Below are 15,208 nucleotides of genomic sequence, written 5' to 3' on the forward strand. Positions count from 1 at the left end.
ACAGAGGGAAAATCTATTTGAAAATAGAATATAGCGCTGTGCCGTATTGAAATATGTATGAGCGCGTGGAGGAGCTTGTCAAGGAACAGACTGATTTCCACTCTATTCCCCAGCTCTTGAGCCTCGATTCAATTGGGACTCAACTGGGGCGCTGGGAGAACACAGGGTCAGCTGCCGTTTGGACCCTTGATCGGACTATCATGAATAATCTATCATGCCCTTTGGCTCATGCATGCCCACTGACATATTACACCTCAGGGGCCCTGTAGACAGGAAACCAGTGAAATAAGAAATGTTTTTGATAGATGGATCAGTAAGTTAGTAAAGGAAGATTTGGACTGTTTTTTTTGGACTCCGAATCATAAAACATGGGTCCAGATTAGTGTGTGAAGGGATGACATAACTTCCCCAAACCATTAATTGAAGTTTTACCTTCTTTGTGAAGCAGTTACGGTGGGGCCAAACATTCTGACGTCAGATATGGTGACCTCCCAAAAAAAGGAAAAGCATGTGTGACCCCACCGTAACTACTTCCCATAGGAGTTAAATCTTCGAACCATGGTTGGTGGTAGTTATATCATCCCTTCACACTAATCTGGAACCATATTTTCTGATTTGGAGCCATCACAGAGCCAGTACCACAGAGGTCACCATTTCTGACGGCCATCAGAATGTGTGACCCCCCAAAGAAATTTGTGACCCCTCCCCTAACATGCAAAAGGTCTGTCCTGCCATCGTGTGTGTGATTTTCTGTGTTCTTTTGGTCACAATAAACAACCTGAGATAATATGAAGATGTCTGCTCTTTTTTATCAAAAGTTACAGAGGGGATTCACATCATATCAGGCCGTTTTTTCACCTGATATGTGTAAGCCCTCACCAAAGAAGTTGTTCTGTAATGTTTGCTCTTTTCGATTGCACACCCCTGATGTTTGAACATAGCCTGGAAGAAACTAGAATAGCAGTATAAGGAAATTACAAATGACGTTTTATAAAAAATTGAAAAAATAAAAAATTGAAAAATAAAGATAAAAAAAACCAGGCCAATTAGTGTCCCCGGAAGTGTTGTGCCCTCAGATGCACCCCCGCCCTTGGCCTCTGATGACTTCTGATGACAGTATTACACTTCTGATGACTGCGTTCAACCTGCTCAATGACATTCCTAAGAAAGCACGGAGCTGGAGCATGTTCAAGAATGGGTTTGTGTTGAGCTGGTTGCACATCTCTGTTACGGAAGAAAATGGGCAACAACAATTTTAGGATCTCATCTTTAGCGTTTAAGTAAAACCCAAAACGGGTTGGGTAATGCCAGCGCACAAACAAACGGAGAAATAGACATCGCTATTTAGCTTTTTTATCATTAAAAGCATTGACATATTTTTTTTTAACGGCTAGTCTACTCAATGCGATGTGTGTGTGTGCGTGTGTCTACGCAAGCGTCATGGGCGTTTGTTAATGGGTTGCATGAAGCATATGATACTTGTACCAGGAACTTCCCGAATTTCTCTGCACTGACAGGTTCATGTAGATGCGTGCAATTCTGTTCAAGCTATTCTAGCCTTCTTTCGTTTTACTGACCGGGACCATGACAGCTTTCACGGTAAGACCCTTGAACCTACAATACGAATTGAAAGTACTATAGTACATACAATATACTGTATGTATAATGAAAGTAAACGGACGCACACACCTTTTTGTTTCTCTTAAATGTACATTGAATATTTAGAGGAAACTAAAGAATGACCGCTACAGGCTGAAGTTGAGGTCTCGTGAACAGGGATAACATGTAGGGTGGTCCGTCTCGAATAGTTGTACAACACACATGCACATATTTTGGACATGCACGTTTGAAACAGTCGGCAAATTTCCTGTTGACTTTTGAAAAGCTGTTAATGATTAATTACACAAACTGGAAGGATTTTTGTAGGTTACATCATGTAAAATCTGGATCGTGTTTTTGTTTTGTTTGTGGAAAACAAACATCAACGCTTGCATGGCAACCTTGTAGAGTTGACTGCTTAAAACATTTATTCTTTGATTCTAATGACACGTGTTCTTCATTGAAACATTTCCAGGACCTAAAAATAACTTGAGCATATCGGCGCAGTCATATGCTTTGATTCAAGATGGATCCCAATCAAGGGGATTCCCATCCTTTCCAAGGACAGGCCAGGGATTTCCCTACACCTCTTACAGATCACTTCCAGGAGGATATACTAACTGAACTTGGTCTGTATGTATTTAAAGAGGATGAAGAACTGGATCTGTACAGCTCACTTTCAAGTATGGATCTATGTCAACCCCCTAGCTTTCTATGGGCTCACGGGGCTTGTGGAGATGACCATGGGTCTAGCCAAGGCCTCAACGGGGCTGACCCTGACCCCAGCAAACAAGTCAGAAGGGTTAGCACAGGGACATCAGCTAGACTTGCCCCACTGCTTCCTCTACCCCCTGCCGTGCCCCCCAGGAGAAGGCCTCCTCTAAGCAATGCCCAGAAGAGATTCTCCTGTAATCTGACGATGCCTTCCGCCAGACTGAACCGCTCCAACACAGCCGTGGACCATGTGAGGATCACTCCTGGCTCGGCTCTGCTCACACACACACAAGAGGCCCTTGTTCATTACCGGGGATGTTCGTCACAGTTTTACTGTCTCAGTTTGTTTGTGTTGTTTTATTTGTCAGGACGTCTGGAGCATCAAACTCATCGACACGCCACAAGGCAGCACCAAACAGCTGGCCTCGCTCTGCACGTCAACATCCAAGTAAGAAAACCTAGTGCCACACAATAACACCTTTTATTATGATCCAAGTCTGCTCGTACAGGCAGCACATTTTAAAGTACATTCAGTGATTGTATACTTTCATTTAGACATGACATTCTGCTGTGTCTCGTGTCAGGTTGATGTCCAGGTATCAGCACTCAGACAGCTGGTCAAATGCGGGCCTGGTGTGGAGCCGTGTGTTGTCCATTCACCCCTCCCTGCTCCAGAAAGCCCAGGTGACGGTCAACGTGGCTACTTCCTGGGCCGCACACCAGATACCCTTCTGTACCACATGTAAGTCTCACACACACGCACACAAGCACGCACACACACACACAAGCACGCCTGCAAATGCAGACACAAACACAACCTTTTAATCTGCCACCATGCAGAATGAAAGTTTTGTTTTTGGCACTATTGATAGCTTGTAAAAGGACAAAGTCTTTTTAAAAACAGACACGGTGGCCTTAAAACAGGGCCATGTTTGACCTTCCCCCTATCTGTGACCTATGACTGTGACCTCTCCCCTAGTGAGCCGTACAGTGCAGAACCTGATCGATGAGATCTTCTTGCTCATGGACACTTCCACCAGCAGCAGTGGGCAGTATCTCCTCAAGCTCTGTGACTCTGAGGAGTACCTCCACAAGTGAGTCTGCAGTACCGTCTCCACCCTCATCTCACCCTCAGCACCCACACTCAACACGCACTGTAACCTTGACCTCGTTATGGTATCTGCTGTTCCCAACTCATGAAAACCACAATTGGTTGTATTCTTTGAGGTTGTATGTATGCGTGTGTGTGTGTGTGTGTGTGTGTGAGAATGTCATAGCAACCCCTTTCTGGGTGTTTCCGCCACATGGTGTCCTGTTTAATTGTCCCTCTGCCACCTCTACCGTCCCTCTGCTAGTGAGGAGCTCCTGGGCGGCCACGAGAGCCTCCTGGCCTACTGCAAGTCTGGCTCGGAGGTTTCACTCCGCCTGCTCCACGAGAACACCCTGGAGCACCTTCTGGCCAGAGACGTGAGTCTGCCCGGGGGCCTGCTTCTCTTCCCACCATAAAAGAAAGAAAAAAAGTTGGTAGATAATTTACAGAGCAGGCCGGAACAGTTTAGTCTGCGTCCTCCTTGGTTTCTGGCCAGGCTGTTTCCTCGGCGCCTTATCAGGGCCGGGGTTGCCATAAAAACCTCCACTGCCCTGTTGACTTTGCTCTGTGTGCTGTGAAGTCATTCGTGGCATTTGGCATTTTGCAGGAATTAGGGGGGAAGGTGAACTTGCCTGCTGCGTTCCCGGAGACAAAGTCTTAAACGCAACACTGAACAACCTTATCTTTAGCAATTCGATGTATTGATTGGCTTTTTGATGTGTGTTTTGTTGCTAGGCTGTGTTTGTTTATACTCTGTTGTTAACCTCACTGCTGTTAACCTCACTGCTAAATCTAATTCATGTTTTCCCTATCTCAGGCCAAGGATGACAGTGCCCCATGTCACCTGTACCATCTGCTGGGTTCTGCTTGTGTCTTCAACACGTCCAGGTAATAGTGGGCAGTACTTCTTACATTTACATTTTAGTCATTTAGCAGACGCTCTTATCCAGAGCGATTTACAGTAAGTACAGGGACATTCCCCCCCGAGGCAAGTAGGGTGAAGTGCCTTGCCCAAGGACACAACGTCATTTGGCATGGTGGGGGATCGATCCGGCAACCTTCTGATTACCAGCCCGACTCCCTCACCGCTCAGCCATCTGACTCCCATTAGCCTGTGTCATAGCAGAGATGTTCACTGTCAGCATGCCTGTCAGGTCAGTGGTGTCTCACCTCAGCTTTCTAACTGCTGCCTAGGCTGTCCCAGACTGACTTGCCAATTTGTGGGAAAACTGTTCTACAGCGTTTGTTTCTTTCCCAGACTGTGTCACCTCTACTGCCTGTAGGCATGTAGGCACAGGTGTCTACTTGTTGATAGGAAACACTTGAAAGGCCATACGGTAGAGCTTGTGTTTACTGTGTTACGTGTGTGTTTACCCTCCCTGTCCTTCAAACTTCCTCTGTTTTCTCTCTTGCCCCCTCTCTCTCTCTCTCTCTCTCTCTTCACCCCTCCTCCCGCCCTCTTCCTCCATCTCTCTCGCTTTGCCAGTTTAAGCCTTCAGGAGAAACTGAACTGCTACACCAGGGAGGTGAACCTGATGCTGAAGAACAAGGTTCATATCACTCCCAATGCTCTTACCCAATCCTACCACCAATTTGTTTTTAGTTTGTCTTTTTTGTTGTTGTACAGCACTTTAGTTTGATGTGCTCTATAAAATGAGCTATGCTGATTGATTGATTAGTTAAGACCTTACTGGCGAGACCTGAGGGACTTTGACGAAGCTCTAACCAGTGTTGACGACCCTGCCTCTAGAGTGGCACCCACATCAACATGCTGGTGGACGAGGTCCGCACTATCATCAACCTGCTGTGTGGCATCTCCGCTGCAGAGGTGGAGGAGGCCATAGGAAGGCTTAGCCGGATCAAGCCCATGGCTCTGGTAACTAACACTTCATTCCTACATACCTGAGACTATGATGCCATGCACCGCAGGTATGATCTGTACTAGTATGCGTCGTGTTCCAGTCAAACGCATAGACACGTTTCCTTGTTTGCTGTTTTTTTCTTCCAGAGCTTTGAGGAGATGACTGAATGTGAAACTGGTGAGTCCAGTGTGAGTCGTCTTGGAAGGGGGGGAGACAAACATTCCTCTCAAAATAGTTTATTGAAAGATTCACGACGGATGACTCGGCATTTGTTAACAATGTGCCATAACCTCAGTCACATACTGACGTCTAAAACAATGCATGTCTGTTGTCACATTCTCACATTATAGCGGCCATCGCTCAGCCATTGACTAAACTGTACACTTCCTGTCTTAGCCTCCGTCATGCTCCACCAGGCTCTGGGGAAGCTGCTTCACGTCTTCTTTCAGAACTTCCACTCAGACTTCCAGGTCCAGGATGTCCACCGCCAGATCCTGCCTGTGCAGGACGTCGAACACAATGCTGACATCCTGCAGATCAACATGGCTGCCCTTTACAAGCTGCAGCCCAACTGGATCAATAGGTAGACAGACAGACAGCGTAGAGACAGCGTAGAGACAGCGTAGAGACAGCGTAGAGACAGCGTAGAGACAGCGTAGAGACAGCCAGACATTACAGGGACATACAGAAATGCAAGTGCTGTATACAAAAGTAATTCAAGGCCAAATGTAGAAATACACAAAATAGGAAAGACACAGAAAACAGGAGAATGTATTCTCAAGATACCCCCCCCCCCCCAATGGCACATTCTTTCATGGATTCTACAGTGTATATGTGGTGTATTTGTATGATGCCATGACAAAACAATCACAACATGGATACAGTGGGTGGTATTAGCTGGTGTGATGTCTCCCCCTGTTGTCCCCTAGTTTTGATTACTTCTCCATTTCCTGTGAGCTGACGGTCGGGGGGAAGAGGATCTGTGACAAAGGAATCTCAGAAAACATCAGCACCACCTTGTCGCTTGGCAACAAGATTCAATTCAACCGCATGTAAGGGCATTGCCATTCCTAGGAGGGTTATATGGACCATTCTGAAAATCCTCCTCAATGTCCCTCCTTCTATAACCCTGAATGAAAAGTCCTTATTTGCAATGAGGCAGTCTTAGTACCGTTTATTAGGTTGAATCAGTAGTTCATTGAGCTATCTAACGCTGGTGTATATGCCTGTGTGTGTTTGGTGTGTGTGTGTTCTCAGGATGGTTTTCCCCATGCAAATTTCCGAGCTGCCCTATGAGTCCATGTTGACGTTTCATCTCTTGGCGTCCAGGCAGGGAAAGACCCCGGAGCTGTTACTGTGGGCCGTCCAGCCTTTGTACAGCCACAGGTTGGCTTTCTACACACACGAACCACAGATATACATTTCCACCATGTTCACCTCTTAGGTTAGTATAACAAGTTGGCACACTCTGATGATATTCGTTGATTCACAGATGAGAGAGCGGGTTCATTAGCAGTGTAGTGGATGTCTCTGAGTGTTCTAGAACTGTGTGTGTGTGTTCTAGAACTTTGTGTGTGTGTTCTAGGACTCTGGTCAGTGGAACTGTGCTGCTCAGTATGTCTATGCTTCTGGAGCTGAACGCCCCTCCCTGCCCCGCCCTGTCGGACGGCCACAGGCAGCCCACTGGGGTCATACTGCAGGCGAGTCTTGCAGAATGATGCCCTCTCCTGGCCACACAAGGAACAGCAGCATCATCCACAGTTCCCTTTTTGTGGTTTTGTTTTAGTAAACACAACGTCCTATTTTCAGTTTCCTAGAATTCACTTTGTTTTTGCTTCTGTTGTTTTTGTTTCTAGCTGGAGTTCCCGGCGAGACATGAATGGATTTATAAGAGACCGGTTTCCCTCCCAGACTCTACCGCGACCAGTCTGCCTTGTGAGGAACTAAGCAGGAAGATCTCTGAGGTCTCTCAGAAACACTGCATCTGCTTGTGAGTTCACTGACCGGCAGGACTGCAACCCTGCCATAAAAATTCCACCATCCAGTATATACCCAGGTGAAATCTTGTGATGTTGAGGGTGCGGTTTTGTAGTCTTTCCGAGAACGAGAAGGCCTTCCTCTGGAGCAAGAGGCACAGCTGCGACAACAGGAGCACCTTCCTTCACCTGGTTTTGAGTGGCGCCCCCAGCTGGCAGCCCAAAGACCTGACAGAAATCTACACCCTCGTGGATCACTGGTCCCTACAGAACCCTGAGGAAGCTCTCTTCCTTCTCACTGACAGGTTAGCTCCACAAAGGGCTGGGACGGGACTCGACAGCTCATGTAATGAAATGTTTGTCACTTTAATGAATGTCATTACAATTGGGTGTCTGTTGTTGGGATTATACAGTATACTGAATATATATTTGACTATGTTATTGGTAGTACATTTTACGATATAGTCTGTTGACTGTAATTGTGTGTTGCCACGTTCCAAAGATGCTATTAGCTCCAGAGTAGCACGTGTGCTCCTGTGTGTAGTTTCCCAGACCAGACGGTGCGCGGATCAGCGGTGAAGTTCTTTGAGAAGATCTCCGATGGAGAGCTGGAGGATTACCTGCCTCAGCTCGTCCAGGTGATGAGACACACACATTCTCTCACACACACTCAGCAGCATTTGTAAGATAGACAAATTGACTACACACACACTGCTCAATCTCTCACATCCCCCCCCCCCCCCACACACACACACACACACCCCTCCATCGCCAGGCTGTAAAGGGGGAGTGGGATCTGGATGGGCCTCTGGTCATGCTGTTGTTGGAACGTTCTCTGAGGAGCCTGAGGATTGCTCAGCAGTTTTACTGGTGAGTCATAGAGCAGGTCTGGAACAAACACAACAGTACCACTGGGTTATCCTGTTTTAACTTTACATTTACATTTAGCAGATACTTTTATCCAAAGCGACTTGCACAGTTAGTTATTTCTTGTATGTGTGTCACACTGTGTGTGTGTATGTGTGTGTGCCAGGTTGTTGCTGGACGCCCAGGACGATGCCCATTATCAGAGCTGGTTCAGCAAGGTGCAGGCAGCTCTCAGGCACGGCTGCGGACGGGCGCTGAGGCAGGAGCTGGATCTGGAGCAGCGCCTGGTCACGCTGCTCACGCACGTGGCGGAGCGCGTCCGCATCGCAGAGAAGGCCCGCAGGAAGGCAAGTCACACTCACACAGCCCCCATGTTGAAGTTGAGTCAGGCTCAGGGTGTGTGTATTTGGTTGGAAGCTCTGTGGGTGTGTGTACTGTGGGTTGAACTCTCTTCTCACACTCATTCTCAGGACGTTCTGAAGAGAGAGAGGTGGAAAATCGCAGAGTTTTTCCGAAACGGCGTCACGTGTCGCCTGCCGCTGGACCCTGCAGTCCTGGTGAAAGCGGTGGAGGTGGATGTAAGATGATTCCTGTTGGACTACATTTCCAGAGATAGGCTTTAGAGGACAACTGTGATGATGATGATGTGTGTTCTCTGTCCCAGGAATGTAAGTTTTTCAACTCCAACGCTGCCCCTCTCGGGATCTCCTTCATCAACACGGACCCTCTGGGGAGGAACGTCAGTGTCATCTGCAAGGTAACTCTGACAGTTCCAGGTGTGTGTGTGTGCGCACGTGCGTGTCAACACTATACATGCATGTGTTTGTCTGTGTCCAGGCAATTGTCTTCATGCAGCTACGGAAACACAGTTGCATGTGCTGTACACTGTGTGTGTGTGTGTGTGTCCAGACAGGGGATAACCTGCGTCAGGACATGCTGGTGCTTCAGATGGTGCGTGTGATGGACCAGGTGTGGCTGCGGGCTGGGCTGGACATGAGGATGGTCACCTACAGATGCCTGTCCACAGGCAGAGACCAGGGTCAGTCTGAGCACCATGCAGCAGGTGCTATACTCCTATACTATGCATACAGGACAGAAGGATATTCTATACGGTTGAACTTGAAGCTTCTGTACATATACATTTAGTCATTTAGCAGACGCTCTCATTCAGAGCGACTTACAGTAAGTACAGGGACATTCTCTCTGAGACAAGTAGGGTGAAGTGCCTTGCCCAAGGACACAACGTCATTTAGCACGGCCGGGAATCGAACCAACAACCTTCTGATTAATAGCCCAACTCCCTAACCACTCAGCCATCTGTAATAACGAATTGATTGTGCCTCTGTGTGTGCGCTTGTGTATGAATTTTGGCTGTGTGTGTGTGTGTTCCAGGGCTGGTAGAGGTGGTGCCCGAGGCGGTGACCCTGGGGAAGATCCAGCAGGAGTGGGGTCTGAGTGGGGCTCTGAGAGAGGACACCCTGGAGAAGTGGTTCCACATGTGGAACAAAACGGAAGAGGACTACGAGGAGGTCCGTCTGAACACGCATTCAGTCCATTTTTGATTAATTTGGAAGTTCTGCATTTTCCGTGTTTGGTGGATTTCATTCCATATTGCGGAAGTCATAAAGCCAGATGTAGTCTATGTCATAGGGCCCTAACTGTACCAAGTGTGTTGTCATAGCCCTGTATATCTGTGCCGTCTCTCTGCAGGCGGTGATGAACTTCCTCCACTCGTGTGCAGGCTGGTGCGTTGCCACCTTCATCCTGGGCATCTGCGACCGCCACAACGACAACATCATGATCAAGCACAGCGGCCACATGTTCCACATCGACTTTGGCAAGATCATGGGAAACGCTCAGATGTTCGGCAGCATCAAAAGGCAAGTTGGCGTTACCCTGGGAAACACCAGCTAAAGTTCTTACAGCAAGAGAAATTTCGTTATCGAAGGAACCGTGTGGTAAATGTGCAAATTGTGTGATGGTAGGGACCGAACCCCTTTCATCTTCACATCGGAGATGCAGCACTTCATTACCGGCGGGGGGCAGAAGCCACAGCGGTTCCACCGCTTCGTGGAGCTGTGCTGCGAGGCGTACAACGGCATCAGACGGCGCTCCGCCCTGGTGCTCAGTCTGCTGCAGCTGGTGGGTCGAAACAGCACCCACCCTGAAACCGACACAGCCCCCACCCTGAAACCGACACAGCCCCCACCCTGACCCCGACACAGCCCCCACCCTGACCCCGACACAGCGCCCACCCTGACCCCGACACAGCGCCCACCCTGACCCCGACACAGCGCCCACCCTGACCCCGACACAGCCCCCACCCTGACCCCGACACAGCGCCCACCCTGACCCCGACACAGCGCCCACCCTGACCATGACACAGCGCCCACCCTGACCCCGACACAGCGCCCACCCTGACCCCGACACAGCGCCCACCCTGACCATGACACAGCGCCCACCCTGACCCCGACACAGCGCCCACCCTGACCCCGACACAGCGCCCACCCTGACCATGACACAGCGCCCACCCTGACCCCGACACAGCGCCCACCCTGACCCCGACACAGCCCCCACCCTGACCCCGACACAGCCCCCACCCTGACCCCGACACAGCGCCCACCCTGACCACGACACAGCCCCCACCCTGACCACGACACGGACCGTTACGCTGTGCCAGGCGCTGATATTTCTCTTTACCTGTGCGTTTTGTTTGTGTGCTCAGATGCTGGGCGCAGGCATGCCGGAGATGAACGATATTGTAGACCTGCAATACGTTCTGAATAACTTACGACCGCAAGACTCTGACTTGGAAGCTACTTCTTATTTTACCAAGTACTGAACACGCACACCCCGCATCATCATAATCATAATAATATTATAATAATGTATTCAGTTAGCGGATGCTTTCATTCAAAGCAATGTAAGGGGGATTTGAATCTGCAACCTAATCTAACTTGGCCATGTGTCCCCTAACCAGGAAGATCAAACAGAGCATGGGCAGTCTCCCGGTCAAACTCAACTTTCTGATTCACAACATGGTCCAAATGCCCGGCGGCAGAAAACCATCGCCGCTCGCGCCAGGCTCCGCCTCCAACAGTAACATCCAGGAAGTGATCATCCAGAAGCACAGCGTCAAGGGCAGGGAGGTGGTGAGTCACGATTCGCTGAACCCTTTTCCACAGTTCTGTCCTCAGCCATCCTCCTTATAATAACACTAACCCTAAACACACAAAAGTGGCCTGCTCATTGAAGCCTTCAGCCAATAGAGTCACCTCTCACAAGAGAAGGCAGACCTGTTATCCAGACATCACAGTGATGGCTCTAGGCAGGCAGCTGGCAGTGTGGCCCAGCTGTGTGCTGATTGGCTGGGAGGACAGACGGGAGAGTCAGGATGCTTTGCTGTGAGAAGCGCCCTCTCCCCGAAGCCGTGTCAGACGGGGGCGGGGGCGCTCGTCTCCATCATGCCTCTCTTTGATCACAACACGCGTCCTGTTGTCAGCGTAAACCGTCCATCTGCTAGATAGGCTGCGTGCTGTTCTGAGGCAACACACACTCACACACTCACTCACCTACACTCACACTCACCTACACACACACACTCTGAGATTGGGGTCTAGCATGCTTGAGGACACCCCTACTGTGTCTATAAATCCAACATGTGAAGTTGTGATGTTTCTCTTATCTGGAATAAAAGATCACAGAATATTTTTCATACACACAGAAAGTCTAAAGATCTAGGGGTTGAATTCATTTTATCTCAATTGATTGATTTCCTTACCTGAACTCTCATTTGATTAAATATCAAATGTCCTGAATGTTCAACAACACTTTGGTTTCAGTTGTACGAGCTGAAGGTGACCATTGAGGACGGCTATCTGTTCAGTGAGAAGACGTTTGGCCAGTTTGAACTCCTCCACAAACAGCTTCAGAAACACTTCATCGAGTCCACCCTCCCTCAGTGAGTTATGCACATGCACCCCGTAGACACAGCCTTCCAATACTCAGTGAACCTCAGTGAACCTCCCGTGATTCTCTGCTGCTCTGTCTGGGCAGGTTTCCCAGCTGGTATAAGATGTCCTTTACCCCGGCCAGGAAAATGAATCTGCTCAACAAGTACCTAAAGGAGCTATTTGAGGGGCCTTGCAAAGGAGTGAGTCTGTTTTTATATATCCATCCAGTCCCTAACTTTCTTCCCATCACACTACAGCAGCAGGTGTGTTTGATTCGTGTGTGTTGTTCTTGTGGAGCGATGGAACCTGACAGCACATATTGTGGCTTTTCACAGAATGAGTTTGTGTGCAGCTTGTTCCTGGATGGCCCAAAGATCGTGCCTCCAGCTGTCTCACTGAAAGGTAACGTTCTGCTCAGTGTGTCCTGCTACACACACACACACACACACACACACACACACACACACACAGGCATGCAAAAAAACATGGTAGGTTTCCTCTCAGAGAAAAAATTATCCATCACAGAGGTCGATCTCTTCTCTAGAAAGATATTTTCCATTCTCTTTTATGTAGAGTTCAGTGGTTGGGTGGCAAAGTGTTCAGTAGAGTTCACACAGTGCTGTAACTGATGTTAGTGGTTAGAGTTCACACAGTGCTGTAACTGATGTCAGTGGTTAGAGTTCACACAGTGCTCTAACTGATGTTAGTGGTTAGAGTTCACACAGTGCTGTAACTGATGTCAGTGGTTAGAGTTCACACAGTGCTCTAACTGATGTCAGTGGTTAGAGTTCACACAGTGCTCTAACTGATGTCAGTGGTTAGAGTTCACACAGTGCTCTAACTGATGTCAGTGGTTGGAGTTCACACAGTGCTCTAACTGATGTCAGTGGTTAGAGTTCACACAGTGCTCTAACTGATGTCAGTGGTTAGAGTTCACACAGTGCTCTAACTGATGTCAGTGGTTAACTCTCAACACTGTTCTGACAGACTCCAGGCCTCAGATCCAGCTCTTCATGTCCTACAGAGACTTCAAACTCTCCATTCTGATCAAACACCTGAAAAACATTGTGAGTTTGCACTCTGTTTGCACTCTCTCTCTCTCTCTCGCCCCCCCCCTCTCCACCTCTTTCTGTCTCAGTCTGTGTGTTAACAAAACCCCTTGTCTCATTCACCGTCCTGTTGTGTGTTCAGAGGCTAGCCAACGGCTCGTGTCCGGATGCTTACGTGGTCACGTTCCTGAGGCCGGACCCTCAGAACCGCTCCAAGAGGAAGACCAGGGTGGCCCGCAACAACGACAACCCTACTTTCAATGAACTGGTAGGAAGACTTGGTTACCTAAATTAATATAATTAAACCAATGAATGTATACATTTAAAATATAATTTCAATGATACAAATACAATTAAAATACAAACTTGTTGAGTTACCTGTCCACACATCAAGTCAGAATCCTTCCGAGGGCATTGAAACAGCCACCACAGCCCGTTGCTGCAACGATGCACAAACACACCCCACAAGGATTTTCTTCTTACATTCTATTGGGTATCACAAGGTTAGGTGCTATCAGTCTGGATGTGTGTGTGTTCCGTGTAAAACATCTCCAAATACAGACCGTTTCTTGACTCTGACCCATGAAATACTGTAGGACTATGCTTTGAGAACCTTTTACTTTCTATATGCGCCATTTGTAAAGTGCTTTAGATAAAAGCGTCCTGCTAAATTATACAAAAGTAATGTCAATGTCTTCCTCCTAGGTGGAGTACAGCCAAGTGCTCTCGTTGTATAACCAGGTCTTGGAGGTGACTGTGAAGAGCAAGAAGAGGTTTGTGGTCGCGGCCAACATCCAACTGGAGGAAAGGATGATGGACAAAGAGGAGTGGTTCCCCTTGGGAAACTGTCCCATCTGACGCCTGGAGGTGCACTGGAGAAACTCTTCCACTAGAGGGCACTGCTATCCTGAAAATTCCACTTTGGGTCTGAGAAGAGTGGACTTCTCTGCACTTGACTGCAGGTCCGTGCTGTTTTAATACAGATTGCATCCTACATACTAATGTCTTTGCTGTGCACAATGGATATATAGGACCAGTGTACACAGCTAACTGGATATGACTGTGTAACTTCACACTCCAGCACTGGGATGCACATCAACTGTTACATCGTTGATCTAGACTAGGGAAAGACTCTTTTGAAGAAGACTTTCATTTCTCCCAAATGAAGAGAACATTCAGAAATACATTTTTGGAGATTGATATACAATTGAAACGGTCTTTAATGAAGGAAAAACATAAATGTATTGTTTTTAATTATGAACTGAATTTGTTGCTTATATTTTGTTGTAGAATTGGAGTATACTCTGGTATAGTAAAATGCCAGCTGTGTTCTGTTTTAGTGTGTCAAACATCCCTGTCCCTTGGAATGTAAAGGTGTCATAGATGCCATGCAGAGGAAACACACTCGTCTCACCTGTGCCTGTCCTGAGGGCAGAGGGGGATAGGAGGCCGTCAGACGAGGGAGGGCAGGGATCTGCCTGGAAGCTTGATGTCATTTCAAGGTCTTCTTGAGCCCCAGGCCTTGTTTTAACCTCTCACCCCCCAACTCTTCCACCACATGACCCATCTCTCAAGCCTGGCCTTCCATCATTGACCTAAACCCAGGTATCTTCATGTAATCCTAATGGGAGGGCTCCAAGCAGGCTTCTGAAACTTGGCTCTAAACCTTCAACAAGTCCCAGATTCAAATGAGACGGTAGTGTACTGTATCTGGTTCAATAATGTATACCTCTCTGAAATGCTATTTATTTTACCTCTGGGCATTTGAAGGAGGTCTTAAACCCTTGTGGCTGCTGCCTTTTTAAATGTCATAAAAGGTTGTGGTTTTTATGATTCTAGAATTCCTATAAAACAATATGCTTCTTGTATGCCAATCCAATCAATAACTACCTTGTTTTGTTTTATAAAGAGACCTGTCTGAACTTGTTTATGACTTACCACTTACGTTAATATTGTCCTGTCTTGAGACTGTGCTGAAGCAAGCCCAAGGCCTTTCTGCTCCATCACACAGGAAATATATTGTAGGAAGAAGAAATGTGAAATATATTTTCTGAAGATAAAACGTGTTTAGGTTTTTTTTTTATCGGAGGCAACGTGT

General features: G+C 47.8%; 1 protein-coding gene across 3 annotated transcripts; it reads left to right on the plus strand.

Moving 5' to 3' along the window:
- The first annotated feature begins 1,171 nt into the window (after positions 1–1,171).
- pik3c2g (phosphatidylinositol-4-phosphate 3-kinase catalytic subunit type 2 gamma) lies at positions 1,172–15,198 on the plus strand. 3 transcript variants are annotated; one of them, XR_006955562.1, is made up of 34 exons: positions 1,172–1,599; positions 2,075–2,563; positions 2,682–2,761; positions 2,898–3,055; positions 3,293–3,407; positions 3,669–3,780; positions 4,221–4,291; positions 4,890–4,953; positions 5,154–5,279; positions 5,412–5,442; positions 5,662–5,848; positions 6,195–6,317; positions 6,523–6,651; positions 6,851–6,965; positions 7,122–7,255; positions 7,358–7,546; positions 7,786–7,879; positions 8,017–8,111; positions 8,275–8,455; positions 8,579–8,686; positions 8,773–8,865; positions 9,018–9,147; positions 9,501–9,637; positions 9,819–9,988; positions 10,094–10,250; positions 10,834–10,943; positions 11,089–11,260; positions 11,951–12,069; positions 12,165–12,261; positions 12,397–12,463; positions 13,049–13,128; positions 13,253–13,378; positions 13,816–14,072; positions 14,451–15,198. XR_006955562.1 is itself a non-coding variant. In XM_047015270.1 (33 exons), exons 2-33 carry the CDS (start codon positions 2,126–2,128, stop codon positions 13,966–13,968), a joined length of 4,161 nt encoding a protein of 1,386 aa, XP_046871226.1. In that variant the 5' UTR covers positions 1,172–1,599; positions 2,075–2,125; the 3' UTR covers positions 13,969–15,198. The 3 variants fall into 3 exon arrangements, 1 of the variants encoding a protein (XP_046871226.1); XR_006955563.1 differs by having other exon boundaries at positions 14,485–15,198; XM_047015270.1 differs by having other exon boundaries at positions 13,816–15,198.
- Positions 15,199–15,208: the final 10 nt, after the last annotated feature.

The sequence above is a fragment of the Hypomesus transpacificus genome, unplaced genomic scaffold (genome assembly GCF_021917145.1).
Source record: "Hypomesus transpacificus isolate Combined female unplaced genomic scaffold, fHypTra1 scaffold_290, whole genome shotgun sequence".
Taxonomy (NCBI): Eukaryota; Metazoa; Chordata; class Actinopteri; order Osmeriformes; family Osmeridae; genus Hypomesus; species Hypomesus transpacificus.